The sequence below is a fragment of the Bos javanicus genome, chromosome 13 (assembly GCF_032452875.1).
Source record: "Bos javanicus breed banteng chromosome 13, ARS-OSU_banteng_1.0, whole genome shotgun sequence".
NCBI classification, from domain to species: domain Eukaryota; kingdom Metazoa; phylum Chordata; class Mammalia; order Artiodactyla; family Bovidae; genus Bos; species Bos javanicus.
Genome location: NC_083880.1, coordinates 25505280 through 25530582, shown reverse-complemented (window position 1 = coordinate 25530582; position 25303 = coordinate 25505280). Strand labels below are relative to the sequence as shown.

Sequence of the window (25303 nt, the reverse complement as noted above, 5' to 3'; positions counted from 1 at the left end):
GCCCCCTGCAGTGGAATTGTGGAGCCTTAACCACCGGACCACTAGGGAATTCCCTATAATACTAGTTGTGAACTAGATAAATTGCTTTCACTCAAACACTTCTTGGAAAAAATGTCAGTTGTGTTGTATATTGTCATTAAAGCAAGAAAAAATTTACATATAGATTGGTTTATGGAAATCCCAACCAGGAAGTATTATTACTATTTTACACACGTCAGTCAACCATTGTTTTGCCTTCTTTTTCATCAAAAGAACCTTTCAGAAATAAAATGCCAAACATGCAATGGGAATTTAAGCCTACTTTCTTAAGAAATGCTATGATGTTTTCTGATATCCTTTGTTGCAGATGGAACCAAGAAACCTAGCCATAGTGTTTGGTCCAACTCTTGTGAGAACCTCCGAAGATAACATGACACACATGGTCACTCACATGCCAGATCAGTACAAGATCGTAGAGACACTCATTCAGCACGTAAGTTCCGGCTTCGGCTCGTCAAGAACATTCTTTTTCATGAGCAGCTGATAGTTGGCAGGGTAGCATATGGTTATAATTTTTTTTTTTTCGCCTAAGAAAAATTACTTTTTTTTCTGTGCTATCCTCCAAAATATAGATCTCTTTAGGGGGTTGTTTAATTTCTCTTTTTCACCGTCTTTATTTTAAATTTTAGCATGACTGGTTTTTCACAGAAGAAGGTGCTGAAGAACCTCTTGTAAGTATTGGCTGTCAGCGTTTATACTATGTTCTGGGGACACGTGAGATGCTGACCCTACAACAGTGTCACCTTCCTGCTTTGTATGCTATTGTCTGCTTTGCATCTCGGAAGCAGGTCTATATAGCACCTCAGTTTCTGATCAAATGAAAGTCCAAGTATGATGCTTGTTTGGTAATTAATTATATGCAAACTGTAAAGAAATTAAGTATATGTCCTCCACTCAGTAATGTGTCTTTTACTAAATGTTGTTTGAATTTTAAAGAAAGTATCTTTGAAGAGATGATGAAGAGATCTTTGTTTATTAACCATAGACAACAGTGCAGGAGGAAAACACAGTAGACTCCCAGCCAGTGCCAAACATAGATCATTTACTCACCAACATTGGAAGGACAGGCGTCTCCCCTGGAGATGTATCAGGTAACTCTTGCCTGGGCAGTATTGATCTTTAGGTTAAAAGCTAAATTTTTATAACATGAAAGAGCAAGTCAATCATAAGTAACAATTCACTCTGATTTTTTTTTTCCTTTTCTTCTTCTCTTTTTTCCCTTTCTACTAATAAAAGAATGTAATCTTCCCTTTCTGATTGATCTTGATTATCTTCCAGTGACTGTAATGCCATTGGCAGTGCATGGAGTTGTAATGCTTGTCAGAAAGGAACTATGAGGGAAAATGAGCATGCAAACCACTGTTTTGTTCTTTTTTTTTTTTTTTAATTCACAGTTTCCATGTAATAGTCATCACAAGGTAAAACAGATACCCGCTACTGAGTATGTGGTTGCTGTGATGGCAGAAAGTGTGGTCTAGACTGTTACAAGTAATTCTTACTCTTGAGCTGGATGTTCTGTTGAAAAAGCAGCAAGTTAACTGTAAAATGCTCACGGGCAACATTTCCATAAATGCAGTATATATTATCTTGTCACTACAGAGGTCACCGTAAAAGTCAACCTCTTTGGCATTTTCTTCTGTTTTCTATCGCCACCCTAATATTTGGTGAAATACGAGTTCTTGCAGGCTCTTTCGATGAAAGTTTTCTCCTGCCAAACTGTTGCAACTAACCTAGCATGTTTTACACCATGTTCTCCCTTTGTCTCCAGTTCGTGTTTTAGTCCTAAAGGGTTTTTCTTCCAGCATTTTACTGACACAGGCAAATCTATACTGATGTTGAACAGGCGAGATGGGAGGAGTCTATCACACGGTAATGTCGCTAGTGGATTCCGTGGTGTCCCTGATGGACAGCTGGAACTGTAGGAAGAAGGACGACTGTTGTCCACACTGTAGCTGCCTTGTCTGCAGAAACCCCCGATTCCTGTAAACACACACCGAGTTGATCTGTGGTGTACATTTTCTCTTACAATTCTTGTAAACAGATCACGACTACTTTCTTAAAAGTTTTTCTGCTGTTTCTTGTTATTTCTGAAGCAGACCGTGAGGAGAAATAGCATGGTATGGTCTACCAGTTCTTAAAGTCATAAAGCATTGAGCCATGTGTTGAAAGGGGTGTGGCATGGGGCTCAGCTCATTAACTCTGAAAATCCATTTCCCTGAAGTTGAAAAAGAAAATTTCAAAAATTGATGTTGTCCTAAAGACTGCTAGCCCCTTCCTACCCTCTTTGTACTTGTACAATCTGAGTTTTTGCCAGACAGTAAAACGATGCTCTCCATTTTTCCATTTTCATGATAACATTTGTTACTAGATAATTGGAAAACTGGTAGCAGTGTAACTAATCAAAAGGATCCCTGACTGCACAGATGTGAAACCAGGGTCCAAAGCACAGAGATCAGCATGATTTAACATGACACCAAAGTGACCTAGAAGCAGGGTTATCCGAATGCATATTATGCATACAGTAAATGTTTCTCAAATTTACCATTGACAGTCTGACAAAAATCAAAGTAGACAACACCAAGTCTGAGCATCTCAATTTGTAGCGAGGGCAGCCAACAATCTCAAACGTTCTACACTGTGTATCAGTTTCAGATACAGGATGTGGTACATAGTGCCATTCTTCAAAAGGTCTTCGAGCTGCTTTATTGCTAGATTGAATACTTAGAAAATTGAATAAACACTAGTGTTTCTGTTTTGTTTAGTACAGGGCTCCTTTGCCATCCCTCTCATTGAGCTGATTCTGCCTACAATTCACAGCATCCTTTCATGGCGGTGGCTTTCTGTGGTGCAGCTTGCATCTTTGTGAGCTCTGACTATCCACTGTGTTTTATTGTTTTTTGAGTTTTGCTTTCACATTTTGTTCTGTGCCTGTCTCTTCCATAAGTTTTTGCATTGTTTGTGGGAAGCAGTAAAGAATCTGACCAATACTGACCATGTTTTCCTTAACTTCCCACAGATTCAGCTACTAGTGACTCAACAAAATCTAAGGTAAATTGTTTCTTACAGTTGGGAAATATTTTAGGGGGGAAGTGCTTTGTGGCTGATGGTTATGATTCGTATGTGGTGCACCCCTGTCTGTGTCTAATGACACAGACTAACAGAGTATTATACAGGGGAAAATTAATGCTTAGAATATGATAGAGGAATACTGGATTGTGAAATGGGGTGTTGGGTTTATCTCAGCATAGTTTAGTATAATACAAAGAAATAGGCATTTCCCCCTTTGTTCTTACATGTGGAAATTTTCTAACATACACAAAAGTAGACAGACTAGTATGAGTCCTCATTCAGTTCAGTTCAGTCCTCATTATCCATCCTCAATTAACATACGGTCAACATTTGTCTTACCTGCACCCTGCCCACTTTCCTCCTCCTTGGGACTATTTTGAAGCAAATGCCAAACATTGTATTTCATCTGTAAACATTTCAGTAGTGATATAGACTTAATCGTTATATATTTTTTATAAAAATATTCTTACCTTCTTTTCAACAAGGTCATTAATTTTGTTTTTACAGTCAATTTTTGTTTACACAATTTGTGTTCTGTTGACACCACCACCAAAGTACACAACTATTTGAGTGGTTTTAAAGCCATTCTTCAGAGAAGGCAATGGCACCCCACTCCAGTCCTCTTGCCTGGAAAATCCCATGGATGGAGGAGCCTGGTAGGCTGCAGTCCATGGGGTCGCTAAGAGTTGGACACGACTGAGCGACTTCACTTTCACTTTTCACTTTTATGCACTGGAGAAGGAAATGGCAACCCACTCCAGTGTTCTTGCCTAGAGAATCCCAGGGACAGAGGAGCCTGGTAGGAGGCCGTCTATGGGGTCGCACAGAGTCGGACACGACTGAAGCGACTTAGCAGCAGCAGCAAAGACATTCTTGTAGTTAGAAAGTTTTTTATTTCAAATTTTGCTCTGCTGAGATAGTAGCAAGTAAAATTGTTAATAAAAATTTTTAAATGTTCTATTTGGAAATGAGACATGAATGTTACATATCATTTCTAAGCATAAGAGGTCACATATGACTAAATTATAATTTAATTTCTTGCAGAAAATATTGCAAAATATTTAATGATATATCATTCACTATCACTTATATTGTGATTATTACTGTCTTATAAAAAGCTTTTTTATCATTTTTTTACCCTAACTTTTTATTTTGGAAATTTTTAAGTTATTGGAATAATAGTTAGCATTCAAACCTTTTGCCCTAGATTTTTCAGTTGGTAACTCTTGACATATATGTATGTAATTTTTTTCTATGTCATTTGAGTTACTTATAGATATGACAACACTTTACCCCTAAGTGCTTCCATGTGTGTCACCCAAGAACAAGGGCATTCTTCTGTATAATTACAGTATAATTATTGTACTCAATACATTATTATTTCTAACGTACAGCATTTATACACGTTCAACCAGTCATCCCAAGAGTGTTTGTTTTTTTCTTTTCTTGTATACAGGCTGCAATTAGGATCAATCCTTGCATTATGTTGTCATGTCTCCTTAGACTTACTTACTTTGGACCAGTTTTCCACCTCTTTTTGCCAGAATTTAAGACTTCAGATATAGATTTTTATGTTTAAAAAACTTTTTTGAAATTTCCTCCATCCCTCTTACTAGAAGCATATTTCTTAACCTGTGATTATAGCAATCTCTTCATCTTAATCAATTATGGTGCAGATAACCAAATGATATATTTTTATAACAATGTTTTCAATTATAAAAGAAGTAAAAATCATTTGCTCTAACATATACGTGATCACAGAATCATTGATGTTGGGAATCTTAAGGATACTCTTAATTTTTTCACTTAAATAAACAATGAAATTGAGTTGTTGAAAACTGAATCACTTGCTAGGTGTCATATGCAGCAAGTGAGGGAAGAACAGGCTAAAGAAACACCAGATCTTCTAATTCAGAGCCCAGTCATAGTCATCATTCCCTGAGGTCTTCAGCAGAATGTGAATGTGTTAAAATGTGAATAAGCATCAGAAAAGTCCTGGATAATTAGACAGTCCTTTATAACTTAGAAGAACAACGTTCTGTACATCTGACTTGATTTTGGAAAGTCCTCTTTAATACAACAGCCTAAGTTTTACTTTAATTTTCAAGACTTCAGTATAGCAGTTCTAGCTTGTCTAAAATTTTTATGACAATAGAGAAACCATACTTTGCTTCTGACTCACCATACTGCCTGCCTGCTCATCTTAAATGGCGTGTGTTAAACCAGCTAGGGTTTATTGACACCCCTCTCCCCCATTAACTGAGCCTGTAGGCATTATGAAGATGTTAATTAAATGGTCTTAAGCAGTCGTCTTCAGGAACCTATTAGGCATAGCTGACTAAGCTGGTTGGCTGCACTGCCACTTTCTCAATACAGGGCATGACAGAGTTTCTATGGTAAGGATTTAAAATCTTGAATTGACCTTAGGTTTTTTGAACTTTCTGATTTGGTTGTTCCTTGAGATCAGTGAAGACATTACCAACCTAGTTTACCTAAGGCCATTCTCTGCAGATCCAGCCTGACTGAACTAATGGGAACCCCAAAGTTCCCTTATCTTAATCAGCTTATGAGACAGTATCTGTATCATGTGACATCTGTAATTAGAAAAAAGGTAGTCATAAGATTTTAGTAACCAGCATCAGAATATTGACTATGAAACCTGTGTTCCTCTTTCAGAGGAAAGAACCTGTAGACCCACGGAGTATAGCAGAAGCGGGGATGGTCCATAGATACAGAAAAGCTAAGAACAATGGGGGGTGGGGGCCACCAAACACAAAATGTGTCCCTGAAAGACAGGTGTATGTGAGCTGTGTGACTTGGCTGATAAATATTAATTAGTCTCATTTCTAATTAATTGAAAATAAAAACTTATGTTAGGCACAAATTAAAAGGAGGTATAAGAACCGCACCTTGTTAGTACTTGGCTTTAGCGGTTAAGAAATAATTGGGGTGGGGGAGGGAAGGACTGGGAGTTTGGGATTAGCAGATGTAAATTATTACATATAAGATGGATAAACAACAAGGTCCTACTGTATAGCACAGGGCACTATATCAATATCCTTCATGTACCATAATGGAAAAGAATATCTATATGTATTATAACTGAGTCACTTTGCTGTACAGCAGAGATTGGCACAACCTTATAAATCAACTATATTTCAGTTTTTAAAAGTTTTTTTTTTTTTTTTAATCAAGCAATAGCAATCGCACACACACAAAAAGAAATATTTGGGGGGAAACCTTTTCAGAAAGTGAACTCGATGACGTTCTGTTCAAAGTGTTGTATCTCTGCTTCCCAGGGTTCTTGGGGATCCGGAAAAGACCAGTACAGCAAGGACCTGCTTGTATCCTCCATCTTCGCGGCTGCCAGTCGCAAGAGGAAAAAGCCAAAAGAAAAAGCACAACCCAGCAGCTCGGAAGACGAGCTGGACAATGTGTTTTTCAAGAAAGAAAACTCAGAGCAGGGTCACCACGACATTAAAGAAGAGTCCAAAAAAGAGAGTGAGACACCAGGCCGGAAACAAAGGACCGTTGCTCCCAAAGAAAACAACACGAAGAAAGACAGCAGCGGAGGTGGCAGAGCTGAGCAGAGGGCCCCGCGTGGGGAGAGCTTGGAGCCCCCGGCCCCCCAAAGCACCAAGCAGAGCCGGTCACCCACCCTGAGCTGTCGCCTCGCCGTCCTGAGAGAGAGCCCCAGGGCCCTCGCAGCCCAGAAGACCTCCCACCTGGAAGACACGGGGTCCGACTCCAGCACCCCACTCAGCACTCACGCCCCGGCTCCCCCGGCAAGCTTTCCCACCAAGAAACCCCCCAGCCCCGAGCCCAAGCACAGCGAGCTCCTGGTCAGTGTCGGCAGCATCACCTCCGACCACGCCGGCACACCGTCTGCTCCCTACCTGGCCGGCCTCGACTCCAGCCGGCTGAGCCCCGAGGTGCAGTCCATGGCCGAGAGCCGGGGATTTGAAGCTGATGACGAGAGGAGCGAGCTGGTCAGCGAGGGCCGGCCAGTGGAGACAGACAGCGAGAGCGACTTTCCAGTCTTCCCCGCCGCCCCGGCCTCGGACAGGCTCTTCCGAGGAAAACTCCAAGAGGCCGCGAGGACCAGCCGGAGAAACTCAGAAGGCAGTGAGGTCAGCTGCACGGAAGGAAGTTTAACACCAAGTTTAGAAAGCCGGAGACAGCTCTTCAGCTCCCATAAACTGATCGAGTGTGACACTCTGTCCAGGAAGAAATCCGCCAGGTTCAAGTCAGACAGTGGGAGTCTAGGAGATGCCAAGAATGAGAAAGAAGCCCCTTCCATCACCAAAGTGTTCGACGTTATGAAAAAAGGAAAATCCACCGGAAATTTACTGACACCACCAGCCAGAAGCGAATCGGACAAACAGGAACCCACTTGGAAAACAAAAATAGCCGATCGGTTAAAACTGAGGCCCAAAGCCCCGGCCGATGACATGTTTGGAGTAGGAAGTCAAAAAACCATCACCGATCCTGCCAAAAGGAAAAACATCAAACGCAGACACACGCTGGGTGGGCACAGGGATGCTACTGAAATGAGTGTTCTGAATTTCTGGAAAGCCCAGGAGCAGAGCGGGGACAGAGAATCCGAACTTTCAGCTGTGAATCGATTGAAGCCCAAATGCTCCGCCCAGGACCTGTCCATCTCAGACTGGCTGGCCAGGGAGCGGCTACGCACCAGTACGACTGACCTGAGCAGAGGGGACACAGGGGACCCCCAGCCTGAGAGTCTTGGCACCTTAGAAATACCAACCAGGGACCCGCCCCTGTCTTTCCAGTCCGATGCAGACAGCTCTTCCAGCACCTTGGCTTCAACTAACAGGGCCCCTCTTTCCACACCATCACAGTCACCTGACCAAATAAATGGAGAAAGCTTCCAGAACACGAGCCAAAACTCCAGTTCTGCAGCCAGGGTCCAACCTCATCAACTGTCTGAAACCCCAGATCACAAAGCACAGTTCCATCCCTGTCTTTAAACTGGGGGTCCTTTCTGGAGCGAATAAAAGCTACTGTTACACTTTCCAGTAACTCTGTAAATATTTTCTTGTACCAGAATTGTTATTATGCAGCCTTCATTTGGGCTGGTTTCATCATTTTGCACTGTGAAATAGCTTTACGGTGCATTACTACAGCCAGAAGAACATATATATATATATAAATATATAAATAAATATATATTTAAAATATATTGGATAGTTGTATACAAAGGAGCAAGGTATTTGTTGCAACTCACTGCATAGTGTGTACACCCAAGATAACAGAAGAAAATCTCTGGCGTTAGTATGCGGCAGACATGTTCTTTTGGTTTCATCACTAACAAAAGTGCCTCATCATAAAAATACATTTGGTTTTTAGGGTGCCATATTGTTAAAATTAGATAACGTACATTGAGCAAAAAAAAAAAAAATGTGTTTTATTGGTAACAAATTTCATCACATTTACCAGTTTTAACACAGGTGGATACAGAACTTCCATTCTCTAGTCATTCCAGGTGGATCTCTGAGTTTTCTATTCCAACTTTTAATACAGTTTTTGAGTTTTGTGTGACTTGAATTTTTAATCTTTCTGTAAAATACATAACTTAAATGAACATATTATATGTGTATCTTTTCTTCAGATACCAGATTTGATATAAATGTTGTAACATAGGTGTGTAGATAGTGACCTGGATGGAACTGGCTTCTTTATGGAGAAGAATATAATTCTGCATGAGGACTTAATGGATCCAAACCTGTGTCATGCCTGTGTGCATACCCAATTAAACACTGGAAATAAAAATTGTTTTGGTGAACTTTGTATGGCTTGAAACTTATTAGTTACTAATATATAGTTAAATGCTATTCATTTATCACTGCCATTCTAATTGTTATTTTAGTTTTTTAGATTTATTTGAAAAATATTTATTTATCAGGTCTTAGCTGTATCACGTGGATCTTTCACTGTGGCACTCGGACTCTCTGGTTGTGCCACATGGACTCAGTAGCTGCAGTGTGTAAGCTTAGTTGCTTCTCAAGATGTGGGAACTTAATTTCCCAACCAGGGATTGAACCCATGTCCTGCGCATTGCGAGGAGAATTGTTCACCACTGGGCCACCAGAGAAATCCCAGTTCTGCCTTTTAAAAATTACCCGGTCTTAACATTGCCCCCTCCTCTTTTTGGCTGTGTCTGGCAGAGATCTCTTATAATCGTTTCTATTGGCCTAACTTTACTTGTGTACACAGGTAATATTTAACTTTTCTGGCTGAAGTCATGTATGCTGTTTACCTTTTCATAGAGATAATGAGTAAAGAGAACATGCATTTAGAAGTCAAACCAACTCTATACTTCCTAGATACATAAACTTGGACACATTATTTAACTTCTCTGAACTTGTTCCCTTGTACAAACAATGATGATAACAGTATCTACTATAAGGGTTATTAGATTTAAGTGAGATAGTGTTCCAAAATATTGCTTGCCACACAGTACTTGAAAAATGTTTATCAAAGATATTCTTAGAAATAGTGGGTAAAGATTATTAAATTTTACAAAAATCTGTCCAGTTTTAAATTTCACTTGTGTCTCATTTCTAAAAGTTCTGTTTAATTGTCTCAATTTAGCTTAATCAGTTGTGAGATCCATTTTATCACATTTTAAGTCTTCTTTTAATGTCTATGAAATATTTAATCCATTGATGTTAGCATGAATTCTGGAATCAGACTGCCTGCTTCAAATCAAGGATCTGCCATTTACAAATTGGATGAGTTTGAACAGCTACCTGACTTCTCTGTGCCTTTCCTTACATGTGGAATGAAGGAAAGAACAATCCTTGTCTCATTGTTACATGTGGTTGCTGTTATTATTATATTTTAGGTCTGTTGCTTGCCATAGCTTCAGTTTTATCAAGTCTGATTCTTTCATCTTTAATGTCTTTCTTTTCTAAAATTTATTTGTTTGGCCATGCTGTGTGGCATGTGGGATTCTAGTTCCCTGGCCATTGGGAGTTCAGAGTCCCAACTAGTAGACCACCAGGGAAGTCCATAACCTCTTAATTCTTTAATCTGATATTTCTGTTGACCCTAGTTTATGGTGATTCTGTTTGAATGTTTGGAGTGTCTATTCATGGAAGTCAGAATAAGAGACTTGTAATTTTATCATTGTCATTTTTGTGCCAAAAAAGTAAATCTTTGTCACGGTGCACCATAATTCAGTGTACCCAAATAATCATTTTCCCTTTTTCTATTTTTGAGAATACCAAAAGGCTCCTTTTTGAAGAGAAAGTGGGAGGAAGAAAGGCATTTGAGATGCCAGTTAGAGCTTTGTAAGTCAACCTAAGATTCCTAGTATCTTATAGTCACACAAGAGCCTCTGGGGAGTTTTTTTTATAGAAGTCCTTTAGATTCAGAGAATAACATCTTTAGTTTCCTAGAGAATTCAACACAAAAGCTGAAATATGACTTTGTATTATATTTCTAGGATAGATACCATTATAAATATTAGGAAACAGTAAACTTCCCATTCCTCTAGTCCATTCCAATGGACATCAGGCAAACAAAACTCTTAAATCATAAAATTATAGCTTCAGTATTCAAACTTCATGGGGTTCCTCATCTTGCTGAGAAGGGTCCGTGGACTGAAGGACCTTGGGTCCACCTCACCCCACAAGTCTCCCCACACGCTTTTCGTCTGCTTGTCACCTCCCTCCTTTCTCCTCCCCTTATCCCTGGAATATTGGCCACCTCCCCTCAGGCACCACTTCCAGCCCAGGTACCCACTAGGTACCTAGAAAGATGTGAGGAAAGTTCCTGGGAGAGAGGTAAGCAGATAAGGTCACTTAAAGCAGCGCTGTGTCTTTTCTAATTCCAGGGAAGACAGTGTGGCAGAAAACCCCGTTTGTTCGTGCTTGGTGCTCTAGGGGCTGGCCCTGTGAGGGGAGGGCAGTCTGAGCCCTCGGGACGCCCGGGGCTGACGTCCCCTTTGGACACGTGTGTGCGTCTTCAGCAGAAGTGCATGTGCTCTGAACTTGGGAGTTTGCGTACCACCAGGGCGATCAAAAGTAGGTGGCATTCTCCTTGGAAACAGCTAAGGCAGGGCAATTCTGCCCTGACTGAGAAGGGGGCTGGTTAGAGCCCAGAGTGGTAGCTGGACAGTGTGGCTGCCCCCACCATACTGGTTCCTTGAGAAAAGTTGGGGAAGGGTCAAGGCCTCGGCCGGGAGGGCATTCCTTCCTTTGGCTTTGGTGTGACTCAGTAATTAGTAATTGAGCTAACCTTTCAAGTCTTTGGTCTCCAGTTTTTTTTTTTAAGTTTTGGATTTTTTGGTTTTGGTTTTAATATTGCCAGCTTTTCTCAGTGCCGCCATTTTCCCAAAAGCCTCTGTTGTTGCTATGGTAACAGTTCACGTTACCATAGTGCGTGGGGGCACGTGCTGGCTGCCTAAGCACCCACTAACGCTGACGCAATCTGAGAGTTCCTGCTTGTCAATGTTATCCCGGGGCAAGCCCGAGGTTTACCTTTTCAGAAGGTGGATATGGAAGGAAGGGGCAAGAGAAATGAGACACTCCTCCTCCCCTTTTGCCTGCATGGAAAAGCGCTGCCTTTGTGGCCTAGCGTGCCGAGGCCTTGCTTATTTTGGCTCCAACCGACTTTTAAGACATCGCTGCTGCTCCTTGTCTCAGGCACCACCAGCCCGGGCCACGCACGAAGCAGGTGTCCAGGCCCGGCTTCACTAAGTGGGTTCTGCCTCTCCAGCTCCTTAGAGCCGCCCCCTGTTCCTCAGCCCTTTCCTCCTCGCAGAGCTTTAGAACCAGATGATTCTCCTTAACAGCAAATTCCCAGCCTCGCCGTGGTCAGCAAGCTTTCCACGCCCGGCAGTTAACGGCTGGGCGCCCTCAGCTTAGGGCCCACAGGCCGGTGCGCCCGGCGGAGCATTCCAGAGCTGCATGGGGCGGGTCCTGCAGCCTGGGACGCCCGGCCTCCTCCCTCCCTCCCTCCCAAACCCTACTTGTGACGGCCGACAGACGTAGCATAAGGGTCAAATTTTGAAAAGGTGAAATTGTGGGGCAAAAAAATAAAGAGCTGGGGGTGTGAAGGCCAGAGGAAGCAGGCCCAGGGAACCGGAGACTCTTTTCCTTCTTCCTCGCTGGGGGCCCCAGTGTCATAGTCAACTCCTAAGTCTGAAGGGCTTGACCCCCAGACGAGCGGCTTTTGGCTGGAAAATGGAATGCAACCCACTCCCTCCCTGGCGTCTTTCAAGGGCCGGCCGAGAACTGGATGGATACAAGCCAGACGCCATCTTCTCCGAGCTTCCGCCGCGAGGAGACAGGAAGGTCTCAGAGGTGAGTGTTGACAAGCCGCATCGTTCTTGGTTGTGAGGGGACTGTCTCGTGCATTGTTGGATGTTCGGCAGCACCCTGGAGCCCACCCACTGGACATCAGTAGCACCCTTAGGGCCCCAGTTGCGAGTCCTCAAAATTGTCTCCACATATTCCCAGCTGTCTCCTGGGGGCAAATCCCCTCTAGTTGGAAACCTGGGAGGCAGTTGTTGGTCCCCAGGAGATGGAGGACCCTCTCTGCCAGCGATGGTGGGAGGGATGGAGTGGGTGGAGTTGGGGGGAGTTGGGGGAGTCTACAACCTAGTGAACTGGAGTCAGCGCATGCGCTGTGAGAACACCCCAAGCCGAGTGAGTCGACTTCCAGGAGTGTGGACCCGAGAGTTTTGGATGCGCAGGTACTGGCAGAGGTGCTTCAAAAACACACCAGGGCCGAATGTCTCTTTTTTTGGTAGTATGTGACTTCTTGTTGTGGAGGGAAATTCCACACACCTCCCCCGCTATCCTGCTAGGGCTTGGGGATACAACTAGGGTTTCCCACAAGCTGAGAGTTACTAAAACACAAAGGTAATGTCTTGGCATTCCTTGCATTGAGGCACACGAGTCTGCCGAGCCTGTTGGAGATGTTGGTAGGAGCTGCATAGCGGAGCCCCGTGGGTCCCAGTAAAGGGTTTGGATTTTATTTAAGGCGCCTGGAATGATCTGTTGACTCTTAACAGGTGGAAATGCAACAGGGACACATATAAATTCGTACTTGAGTGCAGAGTTATCAGTTGCACAGTGTAGAAAGGGGCTTGGGTGACTCGGCATTTGTTTACTTGGAAAAGCCTCGCTGGCTTTTGCTGACACCAGGGAGTGAACTGTGGGGGCCCTGCTGCTCAGAGTCAACTAGAGTCCTGGGGGCTCAAATAGGAACTGGATCATGAGACTAAGAGTGGAACCCTCTCACTAGGCTCTGTCTTTCATTCAGATTTCGGTTCCAGGTTGAACCATTGCTTTGGTAAGCTTACCTGAGTCAGGCCCTGGGTTTCCCTGGCTTCTTTCCTTACCCACATGTCAGTAGCTTCCTGCTCCTCCATCCCTATCATGGGCAGCACACCTTCCTGCAGAAATCCCGCAGGTAAAAATGAAAGGGCAGTAAGTTCATGGTGAGCAGAGGCAGGAGAGAGGGCTGCCTTGTGTGGATTCACACTCCTGCCTGTGGGATTTGAGTTCAGAGGGTATCCCACCACAGTTCCTGTCTTAGCTCCTCTGGCCAACAAGCACAAGAGGGGGCGTGGCTTGTACAGCAAACATGTCCTCAGCTGGAGAGGCCAGAAGTTCAAGATCAGGGTGCCAGCTTGCTTGGGTTCTGGTGAAGGCTCTCCTCCTGCCTTGCAGATGACCATCTTCTCAGGCGTCTTCTCTTAGAAGGGCATTAATCCTAACAGGAGGGCCTCACCCTCATCGCTTCATTTAACCTTCATTACCTGCCACAAGCCCCGCCTCCATATACCATCATGTTAGGGAAGCCCTAGCTTATAAAGGACACCAGCATTCAGTCCATAACAGTTCTGGCCTCCCATACTTGGAATGCCACCATTTTATGCTTGACTCTGTGATTAAAAGTAGCCTTCTTCCTACAGCCCTAGAGCACTTAGAGGGAACGGAGGGAACCGTTACTTTTCTAGTGCTTTATTTATCAGCTCAGTTCAGTTGCTCAGTCGTGTCAGACTTGTTGCAACCCCAGGCTTCCCTGTCCATCACCAACCCCCAGAGCTTGCCGAAACTCATGTCCATCCAGTCAGTGATGTCATCCAACTATCTCATCCTCTGTCATACCCTTCTCCTGGCTTCAGTCTGTACCAGAATCAGGGTCTTTTCCAATGAGTCAGTTCTTCACATCAGCTGTCCAAATATTGGAGCTTCAGCTTCAACATCAATCCTTCCAGTGAATATTCAGGACTGATTTCCTGTAGGATTGACTGGTTTGATCTCCTTGCTGTCCAAAGGACTCTCAAGAGTCTTCTCCAACTCCACAGTTCAAAAGCATCAACTTTATTTGTCACTTTCCCCCAAACAGGAATGATGGGAGGTACTGAGTAGTTCTGAGAGGGAGGTCCTGAAATGAGGGCAGATGCCACCTGTCTCACACATTCATCCAGGGCCATCGGTGCATACCACCTCTTGGTTGTTCATTTGGATAACTGGTCAAAACTGAGAAGGAAGTTGAATTTAGTAAGGAGCGGGCTGGAGGAATCATAGGCTGGAATCAAGATTGCCAGGAGAAATATCAATAACCTCAGATATGCAGATGACATCACTCTTATGGCAGAAAGCGAAGAACTAAAGAGCCTCTTATTGAAAGTGAAAGAGGAGAGTGAAAAAGTTGGCTTAAAATTCAACGTTCAGAAAACTAAGATCATGGCATCTGGTCCCATCACTTCATGGCAAATAGTTGGGGAAACAGTGGAAACAGTGTCAGACTTTATTTTTCTGGGCTCCAAAATCACTGCAGATGGTGACTGCAGCCATGAAATTAAAAGACACTTACTCCCTGGAAGGAAAGTTATGACCAACCTAGACAGCATATTGAAAAGCAGAGACATTACTTTGCCAACAAAAGTCCATCTAGTCAAGGCTATGGTTTTTCCAGCGGTCATGTATGGATGTGAGAGTTGGACTGTGAAGAAAGCTGAGCGCTGAAGAATTGATGCTTTTGAACTGTGGTGCTGGAGAAGACTCTTGAGAGTCCCTTGGACTGCAAGGAGATCCAACCCGTCCATCCTAAAGGAAATCAGTCCTGAATATTCATTGGAAGGACTGATGCTGAAGCTGAAACTCCAATACTTTGGCCACCTGATGCGAAGAGCTGACTCATTGGAAAAGACCCTGATGCTGGGAAAGATTGAGGGCAGGAGAAGGGGATGACAGAGGATGAGATGGTTGGATGGCATCACCAACTCAATGGACATGGGTGTGAGTGAACCCTGGAAGTTGGTGATGGACAGGGAGGCCTGGTGTGCTGTGATTCATGGGGTCACAAAGAGTCGGACATGACTGAGCGACTGAACTGAACTGAGGGCTTGCAATGGTGTGTGTATTTTATGTTTATTTGGCTGGACTGAGTCTTAGTTTCAGCATGTGGGGTCTTTAGTTTTGGCATGAAAACTGTTAACTGCATCATCTGTAGTCTAGTTTCCTGACCAGGATTCCAGTGCAGGTCCTCTGCAGTGGGAGTGCAGAGTCTTCAGCCACTGGACTACCAGGGAAGTTCCTGCAATATCTTAGAGAAAGTTCCAGAAATGACCACCAGGTGGCAGCAAGCAAACAGTTGTTTGGTAAAATGCTGCTGAACTGGAGGGAGTCTTTAAGTTTTGGATGACACAGATGTGAGCTTCTCAGCCATCTTCCATCAGATTCCACCAAAAAGCATCGTTCTTCATGGTTTGTAGCAGGTCCTGTTATGAATCCCTGTATGTATGGAGAGACTTCAGTCTCTGTACTTTTAAATTTTTACTGACTGATCCTGGCTTCTTAGAATATTCCAGGCAGAGAGAACAGCTTGTGGCTCAGGCTTGTCTAATGGGCAGGACAGACAGCAAGGCAGGTGGAACAGAGGGAGGGACATGGCAGATGGTTTGAGCTGAGATGAGGGGTGGGTAGCAGCCAGCTCCCATAGGGCAGGAATGGCTTGCTTTGTTGTGGGAGTGTGTCCTTGAGGAACTTTGGACAGACGGGGCAGAAGGAGGACATAACCTCTTTCTCTGGGGTCACTCAGTGACAGGGCATTCTGTTCTTCTGGGATCCAGGCATGGCAGACCTGGCCAGACCCACCCACTGTGTGCTTCTGTTCCGTGGAAACGAAGACTGTCTCACTGCAAGCGCCATACAGTGGCCTATTTATTCCTGAGAGTCTGCTTTCCTGACTCCATCTCCAGGGGACTGAACTCTTTCTTGGTTGTGAAATATTCCCACTTGGCTTGGTTTACCTGAACTGATGGCAGGGGTAAATAAAAAGCCCTTCTGAGGGTACTGGAGGTGTTCAGGTCCCTTGGCTTCAGAAAGAGCAGGGACCAGGTCTGGCTGGCTCTTTTCTGGCCCAGAGGAGACCAGAAGTGCGGAGGCGAGAGGCGCCGCGGCCCCAGTCTCTGGCAGTAGTGTGGTCCAGAGATCGCAAAATCAGAAAGGGGGAAAGACAAGAAAGGAAACTAAACGGCTCAAAGACGGACTCCATCTTCCTCACAGATCCAAGGAATCTTAGCCCTCTGATCTGCCTGGAATCATAGATGCAATCTCTCTTAAGAGGCAGCACTGAAAACCACTGTAAGTGCTGCGTCAAACAGAATGTGATTAACTGCTACGGAGAAGCACTTAACTAATGCATTACTGGGCTGGCCGACTTTTAAAAATATTTTTTATATTGGAGTATGGTTTATTTACAATGTTGTGTTAGTTTCAGGCATACAGCAAGGTGAATCAGTTATACATGTATCCATTCTTTTCCTGTATAGATTATAACAGAATATTGAATAGAGTTCCCTGTGCTACATCCTCCTCATGTGTATATATATATAGTAGTATGTATATGTTAATCCCAAACTCCTAATTTATCCCTCACCTCCGCAGCCTTTCTCCTTTGATAACCATAAATTTGTTTTCCTAGTCCGTAGGTCTGTTTCTGTTTTGTAATAAATTTATTTGTATCGTTTTTTAGGTTCCACATATAACTGATACATGGTATTTGTCTTTCTCTGTCTGACTTAGTATGATACTCTCTAGGCCCATCGATGTTACTGCTTTTGGATGGCTGAGTAACATTCCAGTGTGTGTGTGTACACACCCGAAAGCTTGTGTCTCTTTATCTTTTTAATTGAATTTTTATTGGACTCACGTTGATATACAGGGTTGTATGTGTTTTAGGTGTACATAGTCTCTTATTTATACATATACAAATATCTATTCATCTTTGGATTCTTTTCCCACATAAGTTATTACCGAGTGTCGAGTAGACTTCCCTTGCTATACCTAGGTCTTTGTTGATTATCTATTTTATATGTAATAGAGTAGTTTCTGTTTTTCAATCCCAGCTTCTTATTTCCCACATCTCTGTTTTTTGGTAACCATGATTTTGTTTTCTACTTTTGTGTGTCTGTTTCTCCTTTATTAATTGGTTTATATTGTTACTAATTTTTAGATTCCACCTGTAAATGATATCATATGATATTTGTCTTTTTTTGCCAACTTATTTCACTTAGTATGTTACAACTAGACCCATCTAGGTTGCTGCAGTTGGCATTATTGAGTTCTTTTGCATGCCTCAATGTGGACATAAATGATTTCTTTATCCATTCACCTGTCAATAGACACTTAGGTTGTCTCCATGTCTTAGCTATTGTGAATAATACTGCTATGAAATAGAGGTGCGTAGATGTTTTTGAATTATTGTTTTGTCTGAATTTATGCCCAGGAGTGGGATTGCTGGTTCATATATGGTAGCTCTGTCTTTAGTCTGTATTGCTACTGCCCTGTGTGGGTTGGTAAAGGTGAAAATTGGTTCCTACTGCCCTTCATCATAGAGCAGAGACTTCTTATTTGTTCCATAGGGAATACTAGTAGGTAAAGTGTTTAAGTAAAGCCATAGATAGGGACTGAGGGACGTGTTACCGACCAGAGTTCTTGGCCTCCTTAATCAATAGAAATTAATTAGAAGCCAAACAAGAGGTTCGGACCAGCTTTACTGGGGTCCCTGCTGCAGCAGGAGGGAGCAAGAACAAAGAGATTCCCTTGCTTGTTTGCTTCCTGAGGCAGGCAAGCTTGTGCCTTATGTGCGGGAAGGGAAAGGATGAGGCTGGGGGTCAGGCCAGAAGGGTGCCTTAGGTGGGTCGCCCATCCCTTAGGTGGTGTTTTGCTGGGGGCTCTTCAGAAGTGGCAGTTGGGTTCTTCGGTCTCTTGGACTCTCTTGTCGAGAATTTGTCCCAGCTGCACCAGCACGTGCTTTTTAGTTCCATACAGTTTCTCTGTATTTTACTTATTGAAGGGACGTGTGCCCAGATGCAAGCATTGCAGCACTGCGGCAAAGGGTCCCAGGCCTGTCTCATTCTTTCCTGAGAGACTCTGCACACGTATTCTTTAGGGGCTCAAGTTCTCTTCTGAAATTTCTTCCTGCTGGACAGGGGCCACAGACCCTAGCCTGCCCTAGAGGTGCAGAAGTCCCTCACTGACTGTTCCAGGAACCTGCAGGATCCTTTTGCCCCTACCAAAATTATGAAGCCCCTCTGCCTGGGCATATAGTTCCTTAATGTTAACTTTTACCTGTCCTATCGCCTTGATCCACGTGTAACAGGAAGTATTAGTTACTGCACAAACTACCTTGTTCTGCTAGAAGGTACTCAAGTGGCAGACGGTTGTCAAGAACCACACCAACCAAGGAAACAAGAGAGGTCCCCAGTCTTGTTGAGACTTCCAATAGGAGCCCCCTCCCCCTACATCATTTTACTCATTTATCGATGGTGCCTGTCTTCTGAACAGGTATCTCAGATCTTCCACTGACACCCAGGTGTATTGTGCTTCTCTTGTGACCTGTGGGGCTTCTGGAGGTGAAAGCTTTAGACTGGACAAATGTACCCAATTTGATATGCCTTGTAGTTTGACAGCAGTGGGGGGTGGTTAAAATTACTTTGTAGGGGGCCCTTCCATTTTGGCAGTAGTTGATCTTCAGGAGACCCCTCTTCCCGGGTTTTAAGAAAAACTTGGTCCCTGGCATTAATTTGTGAAGGAACTGCTCCTTTCTCTGTATTTTCAGTGGACACTGGCAGTGCCTTATGGACATAGCCCTGGATTGCCTTCTGAACTTGTCGTAGATTAATAATATACCAGGGCCTGGCTCACGACCTCATTTAGCAGAATGTCAGTAGTAAGAAAAGGCTGCCTGTAGGCACTTCAAATGGGCTAAGCCTCATACCACTCCTGGGGGCTACACAGACCTGAAGAGTGCAGTAGGAAGCAAGTTGGTCCAGGGTTCATGAGTTTCTTGGCAGAGCTTTGCTAAGGTTTTCCTTAAAGTGTGGTTGATTTTCTCCGCCTTCACTGAAGACTGGGGGTGCCATAAGGCATGTAGCTTGGAGTCTATCCCTAGGGCCATTGTGAGCCCCTGTGTGGGTTTGGCTGTAAAAGAGGGCCCGCTATCACTCTGCAAGGACTTCGGAAGTCCAAACGAGGACTTGTTTCTTTTAGAAGGGACTTACAGGAACTTCCCTGATAGTCCAGTGGTTAAGACTGGGCCTTCCAATGCAGGGGGTACAAGTTCAATCCCTGGTTGAGGAACTAAGATCCCACTGCCTCACAGACAACCAAAACATGAAGCAGAAGCAATATTGTAGTAAATTTAATAAAGACTTAAAAAAAAAAAAAAAAGGAGTCCACATGAAAAAAAAAGACGGGCTTACAGACTTCCATAGCCTCTTCAGATCAGGTGGGAAAGGTTTCAGCCCATCCTGTGGAAGTATCAACAATCACCAGAAAATATTTACATCCTGATCGTGGGAGCATTTGGGTGAAATCTAACTGCCAGTCTTCCCCCGGATATGTCCCTCTGCGTTGTATTGACCTGAGTAATGAAGGGGGCATTGGATGGGTCTGTGGTTATTATGGGCTCATAATAACCAATAATGGGCAAGCGTTACTTATTTTACTGGTCTTCTGAGCCCCTCCCCTGAAGAAGCCTTTTGTGTCGAGTCCCATGGTGCCTCCCTCCCGTGGTGGGTGGCATCACGTAAGCTCTTGGTGAGTTTCCATTGTTGGGCCTCAGGGATTAGAACCTCCTCCTTTTTATCCCAGCCTATGCTTCCTTTCTCAGAGCCTCGTTTCTCAGCATGCTTGTGTTCCTGTGAGGAGTACTGGGCCAGGCTGGGGAGTGCAGGGGGGCCCATCACTAGAGCCATAACTTGAACAGTCAAGGGGACTGTTCTGCAGTTTGATCAGCTTTGCCATGCCCTTGGCTCACAAAGGATCCATCCCTCTGATGACACCCACAGTGAACTAGTGCTGCCCAGGTCGGGAGCTGCACTGCTTCTAAAAGAGCCAGAACCAAGTCTTTATGTTCTGTGGAGGAGTTTCTAGTGGTTATTAGGTTGGTGCAAAAGTAATTACGGTTTCAGACCCTGAATTTTATATCATTATATAACTAGGCTCAAACACATCCTTATCAATCGAAATAGGAACCACTGCAGTCGACACATTTCTGCCAATGAGAAATAAGTTTGTTTATTCCCGTAGCGTAAAAATCCGTGCTTTGGGATTTGACAAACTCTTGAAAAGCATTTTCTGCGTCCTGCTGGTTGTAGAAGTATTTTCCCTGCAAAAAGTTGTCGAGACGCTTGAAGAAGTGGTAATCAGTTGGCAAGAGGTCAGGTGAATATGGCAGATGAATTGTAGCCCAGTTCGTTCAACTTTTGAAGCACTGGTTACGCCGTGTGGCTGGGCGTTGTCACGAAGAGTTGGGCCCTTTCTGTGAACCAGTGCCGGCTGCAGGTGCTGCTTCTCACTGCAGTGGCTTCTCTCGTCGTGGAGCGTGGGCTCTAGAGTGCGGGCTCAGCAGCTGTGGCATATGGGCGTGGATGCCCCACGTGAAATCTTCCCACACCAGGGATCAAACCTGTGTTCCCTGCTTTGGAAGGTGGATTCTTTTTTTTAACCCTTTAAAAAATTTTTAATTGAAATAGAGTCGATTCACAATGTCGTGTTAGTTTCAGGTATACAGCTAAGTGATTCAGTTATGTGTATTTAAATATAATCTCTTTTTAGATTCTTTTCCATTATAGGTTATTTACAAGATAATTCACACTTTTGAAGTATACAGTTCAGTGTTCCTCATTTTACCCTCTTCTTAGACCCTGGCAATTGCTAATCCAATTTATGTCTCTGTGGATTTATCTATGCTGACATTTATTTTCATTTCATATAAATTGAATCATAGAATATATAGCTTTTTGCATTTGACTTCATTTAGCACAAAGTTTTAAAGATTCATGTATGTTTTAGTATATATCAGTTCTTAGTTTCTTTCTGTTGCCCTGGTATACTGCATTTTATTTGTTCATTTGTCAACTAGTGGACATTGGGTTGTTCCCACTATTAGGCTATTATGTTGCTATGAATGTTCCTGTGCAAGTTTTGTGGGGATATATATTTTCAGTTCTCTTGGATGATATGTCGAGTAGAATTACTGAATCATATGGTAACTATAGGCTTAACTTTTTAAGGAACTGCCAACCTGTTTTCCAAGGTGTCTACACATCATTTTATATTATCTCCAGTAGTGTATGAGGGTTCAATTTCCCCACATCTTTGCCAAATATGTTACTGTCTTTTTGAGTATAGCCTTCCTAATATATCGAAAGTGTACCTCATTGTGATTTTGAGTTAAATGTACTTTGATTCGAAAGCATTTTTGAGAATTTTAATGTATCCTTTATGACTAATAGTCATAGCTGTCATTTATTGAATATCTTTCTAAACAATATCTTGTGGGTATAATTGCAGCTAGTCCTTCGTAATCTAGTGATCCACATTCATGGTTCAACCAACTCTGGCTCAAAAGTATTTGGAAAAAAAAATTCCAGAAAGTTTCAAAAAGCAAAGCTGAATATGCCATGCTGTCAACTATTTCCATAGTATTCACATTGTACGAGGTATTATAAGTAACATAGAGCTGATTTAAGTACACAGGTGGATGCATAACTTATATGCAAATACTGTAGCGTTTTATGTACAGTACTTGAACATCTGCATAGTTTGGTATGGGAGGACTGGTGTCCTGGAATTGACCCCCTGTAGAGACCAAGGGACCACTCTATTCCTTTTCTATGAAGAGATCAGAGTAAAGAAAGTCAACTGCTCTTATGGTTTTCACTGAAGTAGAGTCAGCTTTTGCAGTCAGGGCTGTCTAACACCCATGTCTTTATTGTGCAAATCCCTTATATGTTACAGAGACAACACTCGAATCTGGTAGTTCTCAAACTCCAGCATTTGAATTTCTACCTTGAGACTCACAGCCCAGAGAATCTTCATTTCAGTGGAGAGACTTTAGGTCTTGCAGAACATCCTGGTCCTAAATTCTGGAGAAGGATCAGAAGGAGCCTCACTTGAGCGATTTGTCTTTTTTACTTGCCCAGCCTAATCAGCTCCATTCTGGTAGAATATTCAGCTAGGTGATGTAGCCTTGACTTCACACATTTATGTTCTTGTACTGATGTAGGTAATTTCCCAGCAAGTGGATTCTTAACCACTGGACCACCAGGGAAGTCCCACCAAGCTGCTGAACAGGGAGGGTCGGGGTGTTGCAAAGGGACTGGCAGGGCCTAGGGAGTCCATGTTTTAGGAATTTGCTGAGCAGCAGTTGGAGTCCCCTCAGGGCTTCAGGCTTTAAGGGGTATTATCTCTTCCTGGGGCATGTTATTTATTAACCTTATTTTTATTGGGGGAACACATTTTGCCCTTCCTGGCACTGAGGTATCCCAAACTGCAGGAGCTACTTATTCTCTAATTTCTTGGGGGATGTCTTGGGGAATATTTGATGCCAACATGTGGGTCATCTGGGGCTCCTTATAGATGCATTCTGTTTGGATTCTTTCCCTTCTTGGACTTTACCCTGTCCTAAGAATATACTCAGAGAAAGCAGTGGCACCCACTCCAGTACTCTTGCCTGGAAAATCCCATGGACGAAGAAGCCTGGTAGGCTGCAGTCCATGGGGTCGAGAAGAGTCGGACACAACTGAGAGACTTCACTTTCACTTTTCACTTTCATGCATTGGAGAAGGAAATGGCAACCCACTCCAGTGTTCTTGCCTGGAGAATCACAGGGACTGCGGAGCCTGGTGGGCGGCCGTCTATGGGGTCGCATAGAGTCGGACATGACTGAAGCGACTTAGCAGCAGCAGCAGCAAGAATATACTGGCTCCTAACTTATTTAGCAAATCTCCCAAGGAGGGGGACAGGGCATTCTGTCATGTACAGAAAGAAGTGAGTAATAATAATGGACCTGACTCTGCAGTCAAGGGGAGACATAAATCACTTACCTTTAGCCATCCATCAATTCCAGGCCAGTGCAGTCACGATCGGAGAGGGGCCTGGTTGGCCATGATAGAACAGAGCAGACAGCTCCTATAAGGCATTCAGTTCTCCTACCCACCACATCGAGGGTGACCCGAGGCTCTGCTGGAGTGATGAGGATGGATCTAGTGGGATGTGGAGCTGGGCAGGCCCTGGGCCCTGTCAGACGATATGTGGGCAGGAACCTCTCGTCTGAGACATTCGCAAGGGGTTGCCCCTCCGGCATCCCACAGGAGGGTGCTCAGGATATTCCCCCTTCCAGTGCCCACCTTTCCAACAGAAGGCACGCTGCTTCAGACCAGGCAGCTTCTTGGTGGTCTGTCCAGCCTTCTCAGCCCTCCAGACTCCCCTAGAGGTGGTGGGTGAATCAGAGCAGCTAATAGCTGCCTTTTCTTTATTGGATAGCTGTTAAGTCTCGGTTGTTAGAGACCTTGAAGGCCTCATCTGCAAGATTGACAGTGGGGTTTGGGGCCCAGCCCCTAACTTGTGTAATTCTCTCTGGGTGTCAGGAATGGCCTGGATGATAAAACATATAGCCAGCAGTGTCCTTCCTTCTGTGGACTCAGGGTCTGTCTGGGTGTCTTCCCTGAATCCACTGTCGCCCAGCTCAGGAAGACTGCCAGGTTTTCATCTTTTTCCTGTGTAATCTCTTGCACCTTATCATAACTTACAGGCTTCACCATACACCTTTTTGTTGCTTCTGATAAATGAATACTGCCTCATCTTCTGGCTGACACGATCTTCACAGTCTCAGTGCGGGTCGTGTTCTGGGAGTGATCCCCACCAACCTGATGAGTTTGGTGGTGTGGGTTGGTAGCCGATAGGCCATGTGCATGTTCCTGGCCTTTCTTAGTGTACGTACCTTTTAATCTGGGGTGCAAGAGGGGGCCAGATAACCACGATGCTCTGCCAGGTGAGAGAGAGTGCCAACCTTAGCCTGATAAATTCATCCCTAAACTTGTCAAGGTTCTCTGAGAACCTGGCAAACCTCTCCTTACAGATTAACCCAGTTAGTTTAGGATCTCTCTTTGGGATTTTCTAGGGGCCCCTTGAACAAGCACCCCGAAGTTAACTGAAAGTCAAAGAGAATTTCAATTAGAATTTCATATTTGGGAAGTCTGTCAAATATTTTAAAAAGTTTTAAAACACCTGGTCAGATAGTATCATAGGTTTCTGTGAACAATACTCCTTGAGCTAAAGGGGGGGGGGGGGGGGCAGAAATCAAAGGTAAATACAGATCACTTTAAGGCACAGGAACTGACATGATCTGTTATCACAAGTAGCATTCCAGGACAACTTTGTTCTCTTACGAGAGGAACCAAATCCAGTTTCACACCAGCCTACTCTTAAAATCCATTTGCCTAATTAAATTTAATCCAACCTTAGAAAATCCTGACCACTTACAAAATTCTTAATGTTTCTCTTCTTCAAACCTTCTGCAACTTTCTGTCGCCATACGTTGTCCCTTATTCTTTCCTCATTCGGAAATACCCAGCTCTAGGACAAAATCACATTTTTTCCTTTCAACAAAATATATTTCCATTCCTCATACATTCTTTTCTGAAAACTCATCCTACTTCCCTTCAGCAACCACGAATCGTTCTTTACATTAGCATCCATAAGTTGGTAGAGAACTTGGCAAGGTGGCACCAAACATCTTTAGTTTTTCTCTTACAAGACAAGAGTAGGTAAATTTAGACCTGTTTAGCAATTAATGTTCCAGTATTTTATCTTCTTTGAAATGACCTGAATATTCAGTTACTTCCTATCATTTAACT

The 25303-nt window shown here is 43.6% G+C and overlaps 1 protein-coding gene across 11 annotated transcripts in view; it reads left to right on the top strand.

Moving 5' to 3' along the window:
• Positions 1 to 8914, top strand: part of ARHGAP21 (Rho GTPase activating protein 21) — a 128978-nt gene extending 120064 nt beyond the window's left edge. For all 11 annotated transcript variants that reach the window (XM_061436022.1, XM_061436024.1, XM_061436023.1 and 8 more), the window contains 5 exons: positions 347 to 472; positions 669 to 710; positions 1025 to 1130; positions 3056 to 3087; positions 6408 to 8914. In XM_061436022.1, coding sequence (XP_061292006.1) covers positions 347 to 472; positions 669 to 710; positions 1025 to 1130; positions 3056 to 3087; positions 6408 to 8099 — 1998 coding nt within the window. In that variant the 3' untranslated portion in view covers positions 8100 to 8914. The remainder of the gene's footprint in view (positions 1 to 346; positions 473 to 668; positions 711 to 1024; positions 1131 to 3055; positions 3088 to 6407) is intronic.
• Positions 8915 to 25303: the final 16389 nt, after the last annotated feature.